Here is a 16,892-nt window from a genome sequence, read left to right as displayed (position 1 = left end):
CAGCTGAATTGGGGAATTACTAACCCAAGTGTAGGCTGCTATTAACAATACTACACTAATGCTGCACTTGGTATGATACTGTGATCGGAAAGCACGGACTGCTTGTGAATGGTGCTGCGCTGTATGAAGCAATGAATCTCCGTTCTGCATTCTACAGGTTATGACCAGTGAGCATGGCAGTGATCTGAGGAGAGGTGCCATTCACTTAATGTCTTGGAGAAGCACAACAATGGAATGTATACCGCAGAGACAGGCTGGACAGTGAAGGGGGAGGCGTGTTTATAGCGATAAGAAGTGCAGTAGTATCGAAGGAAATTGACGGAGATACGAAATGTGAAATGATTTGGGTGAACGTCGCGGTTAAAGCAGGCTCAGACATGATAATTCGATGTCTCTATAGGCCCCCTGGCTCAGCAGCTGTTGTGGCTGAGCACCAGAAGGATAATTTGGAAAATATTTCGAGTAGATTTCCCCACCATGTTATAGTTCTGGGTGGAGATTTTAATTTGCCGGATATAGACTGGGAGACTCAGACGTTCATAACGGGTGGCAGGGACAAAGAATCCAGTGAAATTTTTTTAAGTGCTTTATCTGAAAACTACCTTGAGCAGTTAAACAGAGAACCGACTCGTGGGGATAACATATTAAACCTTCTGGTGACAAACAGACCCGAACTATTTGAAAAAGTTAACGCAGAACAGGGAATCAGCGATCATAAAGCGGTTACGGCATTGATGATTTCAGCCGTAAATAGGAATATTAAAAAGGGTAGGAAGATTTTTCTGTTTAGAAAAAGTGACAAAAGGCAGATTTCAGAGTACCTGTTGGCTCAACACAAAAGTTTTGTCTCAAGTACAGATAGTGTTGAGGATCAGTGGACAAAGTTCAAAACCGTCGTACATAATGCGTTAGATGAGTATGTGCCAAGCAAGATCGTAAGAGATGGAAAAGAGCCACCGTGGTACAACAACCGAGTTAGAAAACTGCTGCGGAAGCAAAGGGAACTTCTCAGCAAACATAAACATAGCCAAAGCCTTGCAGACAAACAAAAATTACGCGAAGCGAAATGTAGTGTGAGGAGGGCTATGCGAGAGGCGTTCAATGAATTCGAAAGTAAAGTTCTATGTACTGACTTGGCAGAAAATCCTAAGAAATTCTGGTCTTATGTCAAAGCGGTAGGTGGATCAAAACAAAATGTCCAGACACTCTGTGACCAAAATGGTACTGAAACAGAGGATGACAGACTAAAGGTCGAAATACTAAATGTCTTTTTCCAAAGTTGTTTCACAGAGGAAGATTGCACTGTAGTTCATTCTCTAGATTGTCGCACAGATGACAAAATGGTAGATATCGAAATAGACGACAGAGGGATAGAGAAACAATTAAAATCGCTCAAAAGAGTTACGGACTCTGGACCTGATGGGATACCTGTTCAATTTTACACAGAGTGCGCGAAGGAACTTGCCCCCCTTCTTGCAGCGGTGTACCGTAGGTCTCTAGAAGAGCGTAACATTCCAAAGGATTGGAAAAGGGCACAGGTCATCCCCGTTTTCAAGAAGGGATGTCGAACAGATGTGCAGAACTATAGACCTATATCTCTAACGTCGATCAGTTGTAGAATTTTGGAACACGTATTGTGTTCGAGTATAATGACTTTTCTGGAGACTAGAAATTTACTCTGTAGGAATCAGCATGGGTTTCGAAAAAGACGGCCATGTGAAACTCAGGTCGCGCTATTCGTCCACGAGACTCAGAGGGCCATAGACACGGGTTCACAGGTAGATGCCGTGTTTCTTGACTTCCGCAAGGCGTTCGATACAGTTCCCCACAGTCGTTTAATGAACAAAGTAAGAGCATATGGACTATCAGACCAATTGTGTGATTGGATTGAGGAGTTCCTAGAGAACAGGACGCAGCATGTCATTCTCAATGGAGAGAAGTCTTCCGAAGTAAGAGTGATTTCAGGTGTGCCGCAGGGGAGTGTCATAGGACTGTTGCTATTCACAATATACATAAATGTCCTGGTGGATGACATCGGAAGTTCACTGAGGCTTTTTGCAGATGATGCTGTGGTGTATCGAGAAGTTGTAACAATGGAAAATTGTACTGAAATGCAGGAGGATCTGCAGCGAATTGACGCGTGGTGCAGGGAATGGCAATTGAATCTCAATGTAGACAAGTGTAATGTGCTGCGAATACACAGAAAGATAGATCCTTTGTCATTTAGCTACAAAATAGCAGGTCAGCAACTGGAAGCAGTTAATACCATAAATTATCTGGGAGTACGCATTAGGAGTGATTTAAAATGGAATGATCATATAATGTTGATCGTCGGTAAAGCAGATGCCAGACTGAGATTCATTGGAAGAATCCTAAGGAAATGCAATCCGAAAACAAAGGAAGTAGGTTACAGTACGCTTGTTCGCCCACTGCTTGAATACTGCTCAGCAGTGTGGGATCCGTACCAGATAGGGTTGATAGAAGATATAGAGAAGATCCAACGGAGAGCAGCGCGCTTCGTTACAGGATCATTTAGTAATCGCGAAAGCGTTACGGAGATGATAGATAAACTCCAGTGGAAGACTCTGCAGGAGAGACGCTCAGTAGCTCGCTACGGGCTTTTGTCAAAGTTTCGAGAACATACCTTCACCGAAGAGTCAAGCAGTATATTGCTCCCTCCTACGTATATCTCGCGAAGAGACCATAAAATCAGTGAGATTGGAGCCCACACAGAGGCATACTGACAATCCTTCTTTCCACGAACAATACGAGACTGGAATAGAAGGGAGAACCGATAGAGGTACTCAAGGTACCCTCCGCCACACACCGTCGGGTGGCTTGCGGAGTATGGATGTAGATGTAGAATTTAACTCCTGGCATTAAGGTGTGGGGAACCATCAGATATTACTTCAGGTCGTTGATGAAACTGTTGGATGGCACAGCAGCTCTTCACGGACATCTAGCATGCTCTTGTGTTAAGTTTCATGCAACAGTATCGTGGTACTGTTTGTCAACAGGAAAATTCGTGACCACATGTGGCAGATGTCTCAATGTTGAACTGTGTGTGATGTTGAGGTACTCCTGTGGCCAGCAAGATCTTCACATCTGTGCTAAAGTAGAACACGTGTGTGACCAGCTTGGACATCAGCTCTGTCCCAGTACCAATATCCATGATAGCAAGGAGCAGCTGCAGCAGTTGTAGGCCAACTTGCCTCAGGAGAGGATTCACTGGCTTTGACACCCTTCCCAACCATCCCAAACAGGGTGGGTACGATGTCGTACTTATAAATAGGCTTACATTTGCCAAATTGTTTGCCAGTGACGTTCCATTTCATTTTCTCCTTACCTTCTGGGTGCATCACTTGTTTTGCCAACCAATGTATATTTGAGTGTACTCTTGGTAAATGTACTTTTACAAAGTCACTTTCAGTGGGCAGAGCCTAGTTATGTAATAACTTTTCCTGATCAGTGCACCAACTTCCTGTTATAATGTCCATATTGTTCAATGTCTGTGAAAATTTTAAGAGCTTTTTTTTTTTTTTCTTTCCAATACTGAATTAAGAGTGCCATTAAGAATTGGTACTAGCTTTTTGGTATGTAAACACACCACTCATATTACATCTTTTGGTCTGTAAAGAGTTGCCACTGCTTGTATTCTTGAAAGTTGGATGAATAACCCTATATATTTAACACAGGTATCAAATGCAAACTTGCCAGTTGAATAGCTGCATTGAAAAGGCTATTGTTAGGGATGACTGTAGTTGGAATTTTGTTTGTATTATTGACACGGAAGGAATATCCCCTGGAAGATGGTAGTAATTCCTTGTATTGAGTTAAGAGGATGAAAATAGGACAGTGACTATGAGCCAGGTAATGAAAAATGTTGATACATTCAGAATTGGGTTTTCGAATCTTCTTATCCATTTGTAAAGTGTCATTGCATTTCATGTAAAAATGTTAGTCTTTCTTGAGTTTCTTTTGGTCTTTCCCATGCAGGAACCATCAGTATATCATAGTTACTTCCTAAACACCCTTTTTTCCATGTTTCAATCAGTTTTTAGTACTGCAAGCTAGCTTTTTGGCACTGCAGGCTAGTTTTGTGTATTGGATACACAGTATGCACATCTGCAGTCCAAAATAGTAATAAAAGTAATCACTGTTTCTTTCAGCCACACTCATATCTGTGCAAGGAATATGTAATAATGGTGTCACTTTTTTTGGGAGGATTGAGGAGCCTTTTAAAACCTTGTGGTACTTAAATCAATTGTTACAGGAATGCCTACTGTGGAGGAAGTGTGTGAAACATTTGGTTTGACAGACGTTGATGTAGAATACACAGAGGCAGATTTCCAGAATCTGACTACTTATAAGTTGTTCCAGCAGCACGTGCGGCCGTTACTTACGAAGGAAAATCCCAAGGTAAAATTTCTTGTGAATTGTCAGTCTTTTTTTCTTATGTCAGGCATATGCAATTTTAATGGATTATTAAATTCTGTTTTGCGTACTGCAGATAATGTGGAAATGAAATGATGGAAAACCAGTTCCTCAGTCAGTCATTTACTCAATCATGAAGTTACTGAATAAGTTTGTGACTGAGAACTGTGATTGAGGGGTAGCAGCATTATCAGACAGTATGGATAATGTTAATGCCATTTAATCCTGCATAGAATATGCACTATATCCAGAACAAAAAGTTATTCGATGATAATGTTCGCTGTTGTTCAACATAACTCTGTCAACAAACAATAAACACAGTTAATCTTTCAAATTATGGTATCCATTATCAATTTTATCGGGTTTCTAAATTCCTCTTCCCTCCTGTAGTGCATTTAAAGAAGAATTGAATAATACTTCCAGTGAACAAATAGGGTGGTGGTGGTGGTGGTGGTGGTGGTGGTGGTGGTGGTACAGTCAGAGCCTCAAACAATGCCAGTTGGCGCAGGTCAAGACAAGGATCGGGATTGCGTTGTTGCCAGTTCCAAGCGACAGTTGCAGTACGCACAAACACGTGCTTTGCGCATTGTAAAAGCATGTATCCCACAAATTATGTCCCTTGCTTACTTATGTAGAATTCATTACGTACCACCACCATCAATCATGACAACTCCCAACAAATGGGATAAAAATTCACTAAATAACTCGATAAGCTCAAGTGAAATAGTCACACAGCACACAACATTAACAGCAGAGTGCTGAGTACACTTTTGAGCGCTCATTGGCTGTAGGTCAATGCGTGGCATAGGTGTGCGGAACAAACCCAAATTCGACCGCCATCATTTGTGATTCCACTGTAGTAGTTGTAGCAGCGACGGGAAAGTTACTTAGATATCTTGATACTTTTTCTGTGTGTATTACATTTGAAATTGTGGTTGTGAAGACATTTTGTAGTTATTTCATTATTGGTCAATTTTCAGGTGCCAATGTCCAAATTAATGATGTTGGTTGCAGCGAAGTGGAGAGATTTTACAAACATTAATCCCAACACAGAACAGGAACAGGAATCTGTGTCGGACGAAAGCTACAGCCGGAAACCAAGCCGTTCGAGAACGTCTAAGGAAACGTCAAAGGTTAGTTTTTATGACCCATGTAATTTAGTCCTGAAGAGTATTTTATAGCTGTCACCAGATGAAAAGTAGTTAAAGAGTAAAAATTGGTGAGCATGGTGATTTTAGTGTGTATTATGAGTATGCCTGATGGATCTTGGGCCACTGCAGCATTAAACATATATTGAAACTTAAATCATCTAATAGTGTGATTCCGAAGTACACACAACATTCCTCTTGTCACTGTAGCCTGCCTCTTGATTCTAGCATTTCTTTTTCAGCTCATTGTTGTCTAGTACCTAGGCTTCTCATTTCAACATTCTTTTAAGAAAATAAATAAATAAAGGCAGGGAGTAATGTAGGGTTCAGTGGTGTATATAGTATCTATTCCCTCACGTTTACTACAGTGATTATATCACAGTTGTTAAGGTGAAAAAGGGGCATCATATAATGCTCTAAGGTTGTGTTGTCAGGCTAAGCTGTTTTGGGCTGATGGATAGATGCAGTCAAAATAGGAAAATAGTGATATTCTTCTTACTTGCCCCTTCTCATCAGGGCAGTTTATATCTGTAGGAAGTCATAATAAAATATTTGTTGACTACTGCTAGTTTGTCATTTTTCTTTGAGATCTTCAGACATTGTTGCATCAAGTGTGTTGTAGTGTGAAGTGTTTTCCAATTCTTCCCCCATATTTATTTATTTATTTATTTATTTCCCCCTCCCTCTCCTTTATAGGTATTGACCTACAGCTGTTATTAGCACTGCAGGAACTTACAAATGGTGATAAATAAAATTGCACAATTTGGTGAAAAGAAATCAGTTAACATACATTTACTTTGTATTGTATTTAATTTTTATTGGTCCTGCTGTCTACAAAAGCAGCTTATGCATAAGACACTGAGAAAGTAATTTCATATTTATAAAGATGGAAATTATTTTCATGTAGAATTACAAATAATATACTTCATACACTTAAATATTTATAAGTACGCATCCTACATTAAATATTCTCCAGCAGAGTAAAAACTGCAGCTTTGAAAAATTAATGGCTTTGACAACAGTGTTTGCTTTTTATTTGGGGAGTTCGTTAAAAAGTTTGACTCCCATGTCGAAAGTACAATATTGGCATAGGGATGTGTTCATTTCAATCATATGTAAGTTTTTGTTTTGCCTGATAAAGTGCTCATGAATACCACAATTTTTGCAGTCTACTGTCACTACTTATTAGATTGGTTTTTAGAATATAAGGGTTTCCGTAACGTAAATAAGTGGGGCCTTACAGGAGTCCCTGTGTTTGCATTTAGACGTGATTCTAATGGCTCCATTTTGCAATTTGAATATGCTGTTAGCTGTTTGGCAGTTTCCTCAAAACGTGACTCCATATTCAAAATGAAAATAGAAGTAGTCATTATATGCTCTTTGTGCTGTTTTCTCGCTATGGCAGGATTTTATTGAGTAGATTAGCAAGCCTTGCTCAATTTTGAGTGCTTATTCCATTTTACATTGCTTTATAGCCTTAATCCTAAGAATGTTGTTTATTTATTGTTATTAACTAGTTCATTGTTCATAGAGAGAAGTGGGAGGTCCATATCCTTGTTCAGAGCATTGTGAAGTTCTAGTTTATTCATTTATTTTATGTTAAACTTCTCATTCAATAGAACCAAGTTGAGGAGCAAATCTCCCTAGACTAATCTTGTGCAGATGACAAGCTGCAAGTATATATTACCAAGGAAATTATCCAGCATAGACGAATGTTTTACAATTACTGCTATTTTTTTAATTCTTGTGGTAGCTTATTGAAAATTGATGCACCAGAATACTGCACATCTTCCTGCACTAGTCACAGAAGTGTGACCCAAATGCAGATTGGATTTTTTCAAAGTATTAATTGAGTGAAAGCCACTAATTCTTGGGAACAAACTCATAATGTTAACAACAAAGCACATAAAAGAAAATAAATATCGAGAGGTTAATGTCAGGATTCCCATCCCCTAATGACGCTTTTGACGAAGCGTCCGCCCCCACGCGGCCGCTCCCATAGGCCAATCCTAACCGTGAGGCCAAAAAATAGTTCTTGAGGTCCACACAGGAACAGCAGCTTCACTGCTTAGCCTGTCTCACTCCTGGTACATGTAACCAGAGATTTGCAGTGCAGGATTCCCAGACTCCTGAACAAGGGTCAACAAAAAGTTTACTGACTTACACCGTATACTGCTCGAGTTGCCCATTTCTGACCCAGTAATACTCTTTGTGAATAGAAGAATTGCATCAGAATATAGTGCTGTATGTCATAAGTGAATAAAAATATGCAAAATACACTAATTTTTGGTTGGACGCTCACAAATTGCAAATACTGTTGTAATAGTAAACATAGTAGCTATCAGTTTTTAACAGGTTCCGAACATGGCCTTTCTGTGACAGTTTATTATCTCTCTGACCACCCAGAAATTTCAACTGTTCCGGTAATTATATGCCCGTTCTGTGTAACCAGTGAGTTTTAGTTGCATTGTTTACTAGAAACTGCCGACTGGCTTACTGTGATTTAGCATCAATTTATTTTCTGCAAGCCATGAACTTATCTCTTGAACTGCAGTATTTGATATATTGCCTATTTTGCACATATCCTTCACTACAAAGCCTCTTCTGAACTAAAAAGTGTACATGTGAATTAGAATGTTCAGTTACCCTTAGAGCCTTTTGAGTAACATTTACAAACACTGATCACATAGAAATAGGTCCAAAATTTTGTGTATTATCCCTTTTTCCTTGGTATAAAGCAGTTTTACTGTGGAGTTTTTTAATCATTCAGGAAACTTACCTTTCCTAAAGGAAAATTGCAAAGTAGTGGGCTAACAAATGCAGCACAGAACTTTACTGTCCTGCTAGATACCCCATTACACCTAGGAGTCTTCAGCAATTTAAACGTTGATTCAGTCTCCCCCTTGTCCATCTGGCTGAATTTTATTTTTGATAAGTCTTGGAAAGCCATTTTATAAGAGTTCTATAATTCCTTGTAGAAAGTAAGTTTTTATTTAATTCTCCTGCTAATTCAGAAAGTGATTGTTAAATACTGTTCATGTATCTGACTGTTGGCCAGACACTTCCTTCATGACTAAGCATGTGGAATTAATTTTATTCTCACGATTAGCTGTTCCATTTGCATACAAAATGAAAAACATTTTTAAGCGCCTGATAGTACTCTGTGTAATGGACTACTGGAGCTCAGTTGTTTCTCTCCCTCATATTTCGATACAATTCTCACTTTGTTTTACCAGATATCCTTACCCCGTTAGTCAGCAATCAAGGTTGCCCATTAGTGACAGTATCCTGTTTTAAACATTCTAATGGAAAGCAGGTTTCATAAAGCATGAGAATTATGCATTATGTTTGTCTTATATGTTACCTACACTGTAAACTTCCTGCCACTCTTTCTCTTTAATGAGATTCAAAGAAGTCTCTGTTGCCACTGGATTAACATTTTTAAATATTGCATAGTTTTATTTAGTATCTGTGTGTGCTCAAATTCTTTTTGATGTTAAAATTTGTGCATTATGGTATGAAAGGCCATTTACTCTTTTACTAACAGAATGTGCCTCTAGTAATGATGGAAGAATGAAAATGTTGTCTATAGTTGCTGGTTGGAAAGAATAGTGTCTGCATCAGATGATATGAATCTGCAAGATCTTCCAACATTCTTTTCCATGCACAATTGCCTTTAAAACTAATATTAAAGTCACCACACACAACTAACTTCTGGTAGTTTCTATAAAGTGAACAAAGAACTGTTTAGCTTAAGCAGAAATGTCCTGAAATTGGAGTTAGGGGATATGTAGATAATTATAATTTAAAGTGTAATTTCAGCTGCTCCTACTCAGCATTCAATTATCTGTTCATTGCTGTGCTTTGATACTTCAATAGATTCAAATGAAATACCATTTTTCATGTACATGGCCATTCCCCAAATCCGCAAAGAGTCCATTGAAAAATAGCCAGTTAATCTGTGTCCTGGTATAGGAAGCCTTGAATTGTCACATTGTTTATTTGGTGCTCTGATATATCAATAATATCAGTCAATATCACCAAGCAGTTCACTAACTTCATCTCTGACACATCTTACATTTTTATAAAATGCGCTATTCCTTCATTACTTAGTTGCCTGATTTTTTTTTTTATATGTGGTTACTTCTTTAGACAGTTCCTTTAGTTAGCAATACCTTCAGCTGACTTCAACCCTAAAAAATGTGCAGCTCTTTCCTACACTATCATCCATAAGGTTTGCCAACATCCCCTTTCCATTGACATGCAGGCTACTCCTATATTCCGCGACAGCATTTATGGCCTCTGGGTTGGGAATGCGCAATAGACAGCTTCACAGCTAGCCAGTTAGCATTTAGTCTGTTTCCGCATACCATACTATGTAAACTTCCTTCTTGTTTGAGTGTTCTGTCATGTTTTACATATGTGAAACAGCAAGTGACCGATTTCTGTTGTATTCTGTGTGTTTGTGAGTTTTCTCATAATGGCGGAAACACCTAGGATGGCCAAGTAGTGCACAAACGGGCAAGGGATCTTATTTTTAAAGTGGACTTGCTCTTCAAACGTGGGGCAGATTCTGGTGAATCAGTCTGTGACATTGCCAAGGTGCAGGAATGTTCCGTAGTTGCTGTCTGTATACTCTCAGCTGAGTTGCCACCACAGCATTCATTGTGGGCTGAATAGCCAGAGGCCATTAATGTAGTCACCGACTACAGTGAGGCTTGATCTGTCAATAGACTCTACTGGCACCACTGCAATGTGAACCATAGCCTCTGTCATCAGTTCTTTCTCAAGCCCCACGGTAATCATTTTGCAGTCAGCCATTGAGTGGTGAAGGCTAAAAACGTCATATTTTTTAATGCTGTCATGTTTAAATTGCCGTATATGATGCTGCATTCAATTTAAAAATGTGGAAAAAACGCCATTTACCCCAAAAACTTTATAGTTTATCATGGTATACTCAGATTGTCATACTTCTTCACTTTGAATTCTTTTTAAGCAACGAAGTAAAAAGCTTCTTTTTTTAAATATAAATTTAATTTTGTTTCCATACAATTAACACTGCACCTATCTAAAGAGGTCTCACTAATGTCCCTAAAATCTATACAAATTTCATAGTAAAATTGCATATGGAAAAACGAAATTTTTAGTATTGTATACTGAGAGAATAATTAAAATTGGACTGTACATTACAGTCCATCAAATGTATGAAGTTCTGTCACCTAACACTTCTGTTTTGGAGCAGAATATATTTTACCAAACTTTCAAAATGCCTTAGATGGTATTGTGCTCCATTATGAAAACATTGTAGGTCTTTCATTGAGCCTCTTACTTAGTAAGCTTGCTATAAATATATAGACTGACAAAGTAGCAACATGTTTACTTATACAGGGCTATTACAAATGATTGAAGCAATTTCATAAAGTCACTGTAGCTCCATTCATTGACATATGGTCACAACACACTACAGATACGTAGAAAAACTCATAAAGTTTTGTTCGGCTGAAGCCGCACTTCAGGTTTCTGCCATCAGAGCGCTCGAGAGCGCAGTGAGACAAAATGGCGACAGGAGCCAAAAAAGCATATGTCGTGCTTGAAATGCACTCACACCAGTCAGTCATAACAGTGCAACGACACTTCAGGACGAAGTTCAACAAAGATCCACTAACTGCTAACTCCATTCGGCGATGGTATGCGCAGTTTAAAGCTTCTGGATGCCTCTGTAAGGGGAAATCAACGGGTCGGCCTGCAGTGAGCGAAGAAACGGTTGAACGCGTGCGGACAAGTTTCACGCGTAGCCCGCGGAAAATTGGCTCATGCCACAACTGGAGACCGATAGCGCCGACTTCATCTTTCAACAGGATGGTGCTCCACCGCACTTACATCATGATGTTCGGCATTTCTTAAACAGGAAATTGGAAAACCGATGGATTGGTCGTGGTGGAGATCATGATCAGCAATTCATGTCATGGCCTCCACGCTCTCCCGACTTAACCCCATGCGATTTCTTTCTGTGGGGTTATGTGAAAGATTCAGTGTTTAAACTTCCTCTACCAAGAAACATGCCAGAACTGCGAGCTCGCATCAACGATGCTTTCGAACTCATTGATGGGGACATGCTGCGCCGAGTGTGGGAGGAACTTGATTATCGGCTTGATGTCTGCCGAATCACTAAAGGGGCAAATATCGAACATTTGTGAATGCCTAAAAAAACTTTTTGATTTTTTTGTATGTGTGTGCAAAGCATTGTGAAAATATCTCAAATAATAAAGATATTGTAGAGCTGTGAAATCGCTTCAATCATTTGTAATAACCCTGTAAATCACTTATCTAAGTAATTGTTTCCGTGACAATGAGCTAAAGTAACTCTGCATTGAGAACTTAATGCAAATATTCAATTGCAGAATATCCTTCTAGTATCATATGCTTTGGTTTGGTACCTCATGAAATTGTAGTGTTTCAGGTTCAATTATTTCCAGGTATGTGTGTTTTCCATTCTGTCTTCACTTCCAGCCAGTGTACCAGCAAGAACATCTTTGTCACCTGCTGAACTGCTGCTACTTTCACTAAAATATTCTGTTTCACTAGTTTTTTTCAATAACTCTAAAATGTCATTGTTAAGCATGTATTTTTTTAAAAAATGGGAAAGTGAATTAAATAAACAAACTGAAAACATTAACCAAAATAAAAATAGCAATATTAAATAACAATAATGCATGAAAATATCAAATGAAAACACTAAATATAAAAAAGTATTGTGAAGCACTGTGTCAACAAACAAACAATTCAGTAGCAGAGTTTTCGATAGTTGGTATTTCAGTGCAACAACACTCAAAAGTTGATAACTATCGATGTACACGTTAATCAAAATGTTGATCATAGTTACTGAGCACGCTATCTACATCTAGCGGTGAATTTTATAAGCTAAGTGAAACTAAACAGAAGCTGGCCATTGTGGCCAAGCTCTAGGTGCTTCAGTCTGGAACCGAACGACCGCTACGGTTGCAGGTACGAAACCTACCTCGGGCATGGATGTGTGTTTTGTCCTTAGGTTAGTGAGGTTTAAGTAGTTCTAAGTTCTAGGGGACTGATGACCTCAGATGTTAAGTCGTGTAGTGCTCAGAGCCACTTTGTAACTAAACAGAGTACTGACGAATCAGCACTCTGACTGTACTGCCACAGCCCGGCAAGTAATGGTAGATCATGAAGTTGACATTCTAAAAGTTACACCTAACAGCTGTATTATGATGAGGCCAATCAAGATGCTGGAACAGCTGTACGAGGTGCACATTTGTGCCACCAATTTCAGTAGTTACTGTATTTACTCGAATCTAAGCCGCACCTGCAAAATGAGACTCGAAATAAAGGGGAAAAAAATCCCGAATCTAAGCCGCACCTGAAATTGGAGACTCGAAATTCAAGGGGAGAGAAAAGTTTTAGGCCGCACCTCCAAATCGAAACAAAGTTGGTCCATTGTAATATGATACACAATTTAGGTCGAATGAATGACAATACAGTTACAGTAGTTTGGTTAGAGTCGTAAGCTTAGCAGTTAAGCTTTACCAGGTAGCCATTGCTATGCGTCAGGCGCTCCGTCCGTATTTATACGGGTACCTTTCCTTTTTCACGTGCTTCGTCTGGTTTGAATCGATTGCTTATTTTGCTTTGATCTGATAAGTGCCTTTCTCTTTGTTATAGGTGTTTACGTCACTCAAAGCTGAAAATGCATTACTGTACTGTGTCATGCACTGTTTGTCGCAATCTGATAGTGCGTGTTTACAGCATGTCGCCTGTCGCCGCTGCTATCTTTGATAATGATCAAGAACCAAATAATAGACTGCGTATGATAGAACATGTTCTGAACGAGAGTTAGGTGAAAATTTTTCTCCGTTTGAAAATCTTTGCGCCGCTTCTTTAGTACATAAAATTCTGCACAGAAATTAGAGTCATCTTAGATTTAAAAATCTAGTCAGTTGCCGTGCTTCGTCTCTGACTGTATCACTATTAGGCATAAGAATAATACGAATATAAACATGGCACGATACGTATATTCTTTCGCGTTTGCCGGTGTCTCAATCTAGTTTCGTAGTTTATTAGGCATACAAGATTTAAATGAGATAGCAGCAAACACGAAAGAATACATGACAAAATGTTTACATTCGTATTATTCTTATGGTGAAGAGAATACTGCATGTGATTCACATTTCATCAGGTTCCTATTAGCAACCATCTCTTCTCACAGGTAGGAAAAAATTCAGAACGTAGAGTTGGCCATATTGACAAACATCCCAAACAGTCTTGCCAGTCGGATTTTCGTAGTACATTGAAATTCTGCTACATTCGAAGATGAGCAATACGGAATTTGTATTTACTTCGTTGGATAATGTATGAAAATGCAGTGGTCGAAACTCGGGGCAGAGAAAAAAAAGCTCGTCTTCCACCCTTTTTTTTTTAATTTATTTACTGGCGCAGAGGTTTTGGCGCCAGTATTTATCTTTGTGCATACAAAGCATGCCTGTGTAGCGCTACATATATTCAATGGCAGGAGTTAGGTGTGGCGGCATCTACCAACATTTTTCAGAACTTCCGCTTGCTTTGCACTCGATTCTAAGCCGCAGGCGGTTTTTTGGATTACAAAAACCGGAAAAAAAGTGCGGCTTAGATTCGAGTAAATACGGTATCTCTGTCCCTGTGAAGACTATTCCCAGCTTCACCCACATCACTATCTGATCTTCTGTTGTAAAATTCTTACATAACTCCATATGTTATCAGCACCTGCGCCAACCCTGTACTAGGCTTCACATTGCTGGTGACTTGATACTCACTTCCTGAAAGTGTTGGCCTACACGTCTGTCACGAGAACTGCCTAACTGTAGAACCATCTTCTTTCTTCATAGTTTTAAAGTGGCATAATGTGCTTGATACTCATGCTCGCTTAAGGTTGCTGACGAAGCAATTGACGCAGTTGTTGGACAGGCCATGGATACCGTACTTCACAAGCTTTGACAGCAGAATCATATGTTCGGCCACATTAAAAACTTCCGGTAGGTCAATGAATACTCCTGTGATTCGTGTTTCTTGTCTATCACACTTGGTATTCAGGTGCTGCACTTACAAGTGGTTCCATTTAGTAAGACTCTATTGCAGTTAGGAAGCAGTTATTAAAAGATTCATATATTCCTGTAACTGTTTTGATATACGTGTGCGACATTCTAAAATCATTGAACTACAACTGAATACAGTTAACAGTATTGAGTGGAGGTGTTGGCTTAAAAGATTATAAAAGAGAAGTACTAGCTTAAAAATAGTTTAAAGACTAGTACCTATAAATTTTTTATGCCCTTGCATTGTTTCATTGCCATTTTACAAAGTAACAAGAGTAATTAATTGCAGCAAGCTAGTGCAGAACGTGAAATAATTTACTTCCATTTTTAAGGGTGAAGATGGAGGAATGGATGATGAAGAGGAGGAGGATCGGGAAGAGAAGAATAAGAAGAAACGAAGTAATCGAAGTAACAAAAAGTCAAGCAAAAAAAACACCAAAGTTCCCACACTCAAAATAAAACTAGGCAAACGCAAACGTGGAAGTTCGGTAAGTAATGAAATACCATGCTGTTGGTTTATTATGTATATAAAATTGCAAACTGCAAAGTTCAAAGCAGTAACAAAATGGGATAGTATATCCTTTGCTGAAGCAAAAGGTAATTGCATGAATTGAATAGGATATTTAGGCCCTAGATTTGGGGAGGGGGCGATAGATTCATCGAAAACAAAAGAAGTTAAGGTGCTAGAAAAAAAAATTAAATGTACACATTGTGATGCAGTGTTTAAATGGGTGGGCTGATAATTTGAATAAAAAACACACTGCAGTAGAACTTCAATTGTATGTTCTCTGGTTTCCTTTTTGCACCATAAATTCGTAGCCACTCTGCAAAATCCGTAAGATCAATGCTAAAAATTCCCTGTTTTACATTTCTTCCTAGTAACGTTTACTACCTTCTACGTTCTTACTCGATGTCTCATTTGACGTAGTCCCGTTTCCTTCTTATTGCCATTTGAGGTGACTGACCGAGTTATAAGTGGCACAAAAGACACAGTTCGCACCATGAGTGATGGCAGAGTTAAGGGAATATTTTAGGCCATTGCGGAGAGGATAGATATGAGAGAGGAAATGCTGATCTAATCCACGATTGGCATTGCCAGCACAATTTTTCAATATTTGGCTACACCATGCAATAAGTACGTTTCCCATTACTTCTTGCAAGAACTGATATAATCGTAATATGGTGGCACTGTGAAGGCAACCATGACTGAGGCTGTTGATTTGTCGATTGCGATAGTGTCAAATTTATGTTTGTGGATGTGTTGGTGACAGCAGAATCTCAGCTGTAGCAAGAAATCTTTATAAGTGGTTGCACAATGAACAAAATATTTGTGCCAAGAAAAATGTGATAATTATTGCTCATTTACAGCAATTTAAGCTGTCCTCTTAGGTTCCTGCCTAACCACACTCTAGGAAATCGCCACAGATTTGGGAATAAACAGCAAAGTATTTGTGACAAGGAGCAATATAAATTTTATTTGATGGAGAGTTTGAATAGTAGTTGTAATGGTTGATAAAATCAGATTAGTTGTATGTAGTTCGGTTTGCATACAGTCGTCATCTTTGGTGAGCAAAAACATACTAGAGAACAGTTGGTGGGAAAAACTTCCTATTTTTTAGGAACTGAGCATGGAAGACAGCTTTAGTTTCTATAATTTCTCTTGGATATCACCTAACAATTTTGAATTTCTGGCAAATATGGTATCACTGTTATTTTTTAAGTGTCATTCCAGAGCCCTGAGTATTTATTTCACGTTTCGAAGCAAGCTACCACAAACAACCATACTTTCTTTTCTATGCAGTCTTCCTCAGTATTCTCCCAAATGTAGTAACAGTTTTCTGCAGAGCCTCTTGTTTTATTGCTGTTCTTGTGGTGCTTGCTCCATATATTCCACAAGCAGCTGTCGGCCTGGAACAACAACTACTACTACTCAACAGTCTGCTGCCTCATCCACTGCATTCACACCCCTGCCCCCACCCCCTCGGAAAAGCTTAATACGGCAAGAGAAAACAAAACATCTAACTCCTCTATACAACAGACAACACACTGTGACATTTAAACACACACTTGTGCCGTGCAGCATTGACATATGGTAGCTGGCCTGAAATATTGTTTCCTTTGATCTGTATGGACATCACTATGGATAGATGTTTCCATGTTTCGAAATGGTGTCCACATAAAGTATCCAGAAACCTGTTTCAAGCTTAGC

The 16,892-nt window shown here is 39.0% G+C and overlaps 1 protein-coding gene across 4 annotated transcripts in view; it reads left to right on the top strand.

Moving 5' to 3' along the window:
* The window catches only part of LOC126175842 (chromodomain-helicase-DNA-binding protein Mi-2 homolog), a 165,826-nt gene that overhangs the window by 15,451 nt on the left and 133,483 nt on the right, over positions 1 to 16,892 (top strand). For all 4 annotated transcript variants that reach the window (XR_007535621.1, XR_007535620.1, XR_007535622.1 and 1 more), the window contains exons 5-7: positions 4,274 to 4,419; positions 5,415 to 5,567; positions 15,016 to 15,171. Coding sequence is in view for 1 of the 4 variants with exons in the window: in XM_049922847.1 (XP_049778804.1) it covers positions 4,274 to 4,419; positions 5,415 to 5,567; positions 15,016 to 15,171 (455 nt within the window). In the remaining 3 variants the exon portion in view is untranslated. The remainder of the gene's footprint in view (positions 1 to 4,273; positions 4,420 to 5,414; positions 5,568 to 15,015; positions 15,172 to 16,892) is intronic.

This window comes from Schistocerca cancellata, chromosome 3 (assembly GCF_023864275.1).
Source record: "Schistocerca cancellata isolate TAMUIC-IGC-003103 chromosome 3, iqSchCanc2.1, whole genome shotgun sequence".
NCBI classification, from domain to species: Eukaryota; Metazoa; Arthropoda; class Insecta; order Orthoptera; family Acrididae; genus Schistocerca; species Schistocerca cancellata.
This window is presented reverse-complemented; position numbering and strand designations above follow the sequence as displayed.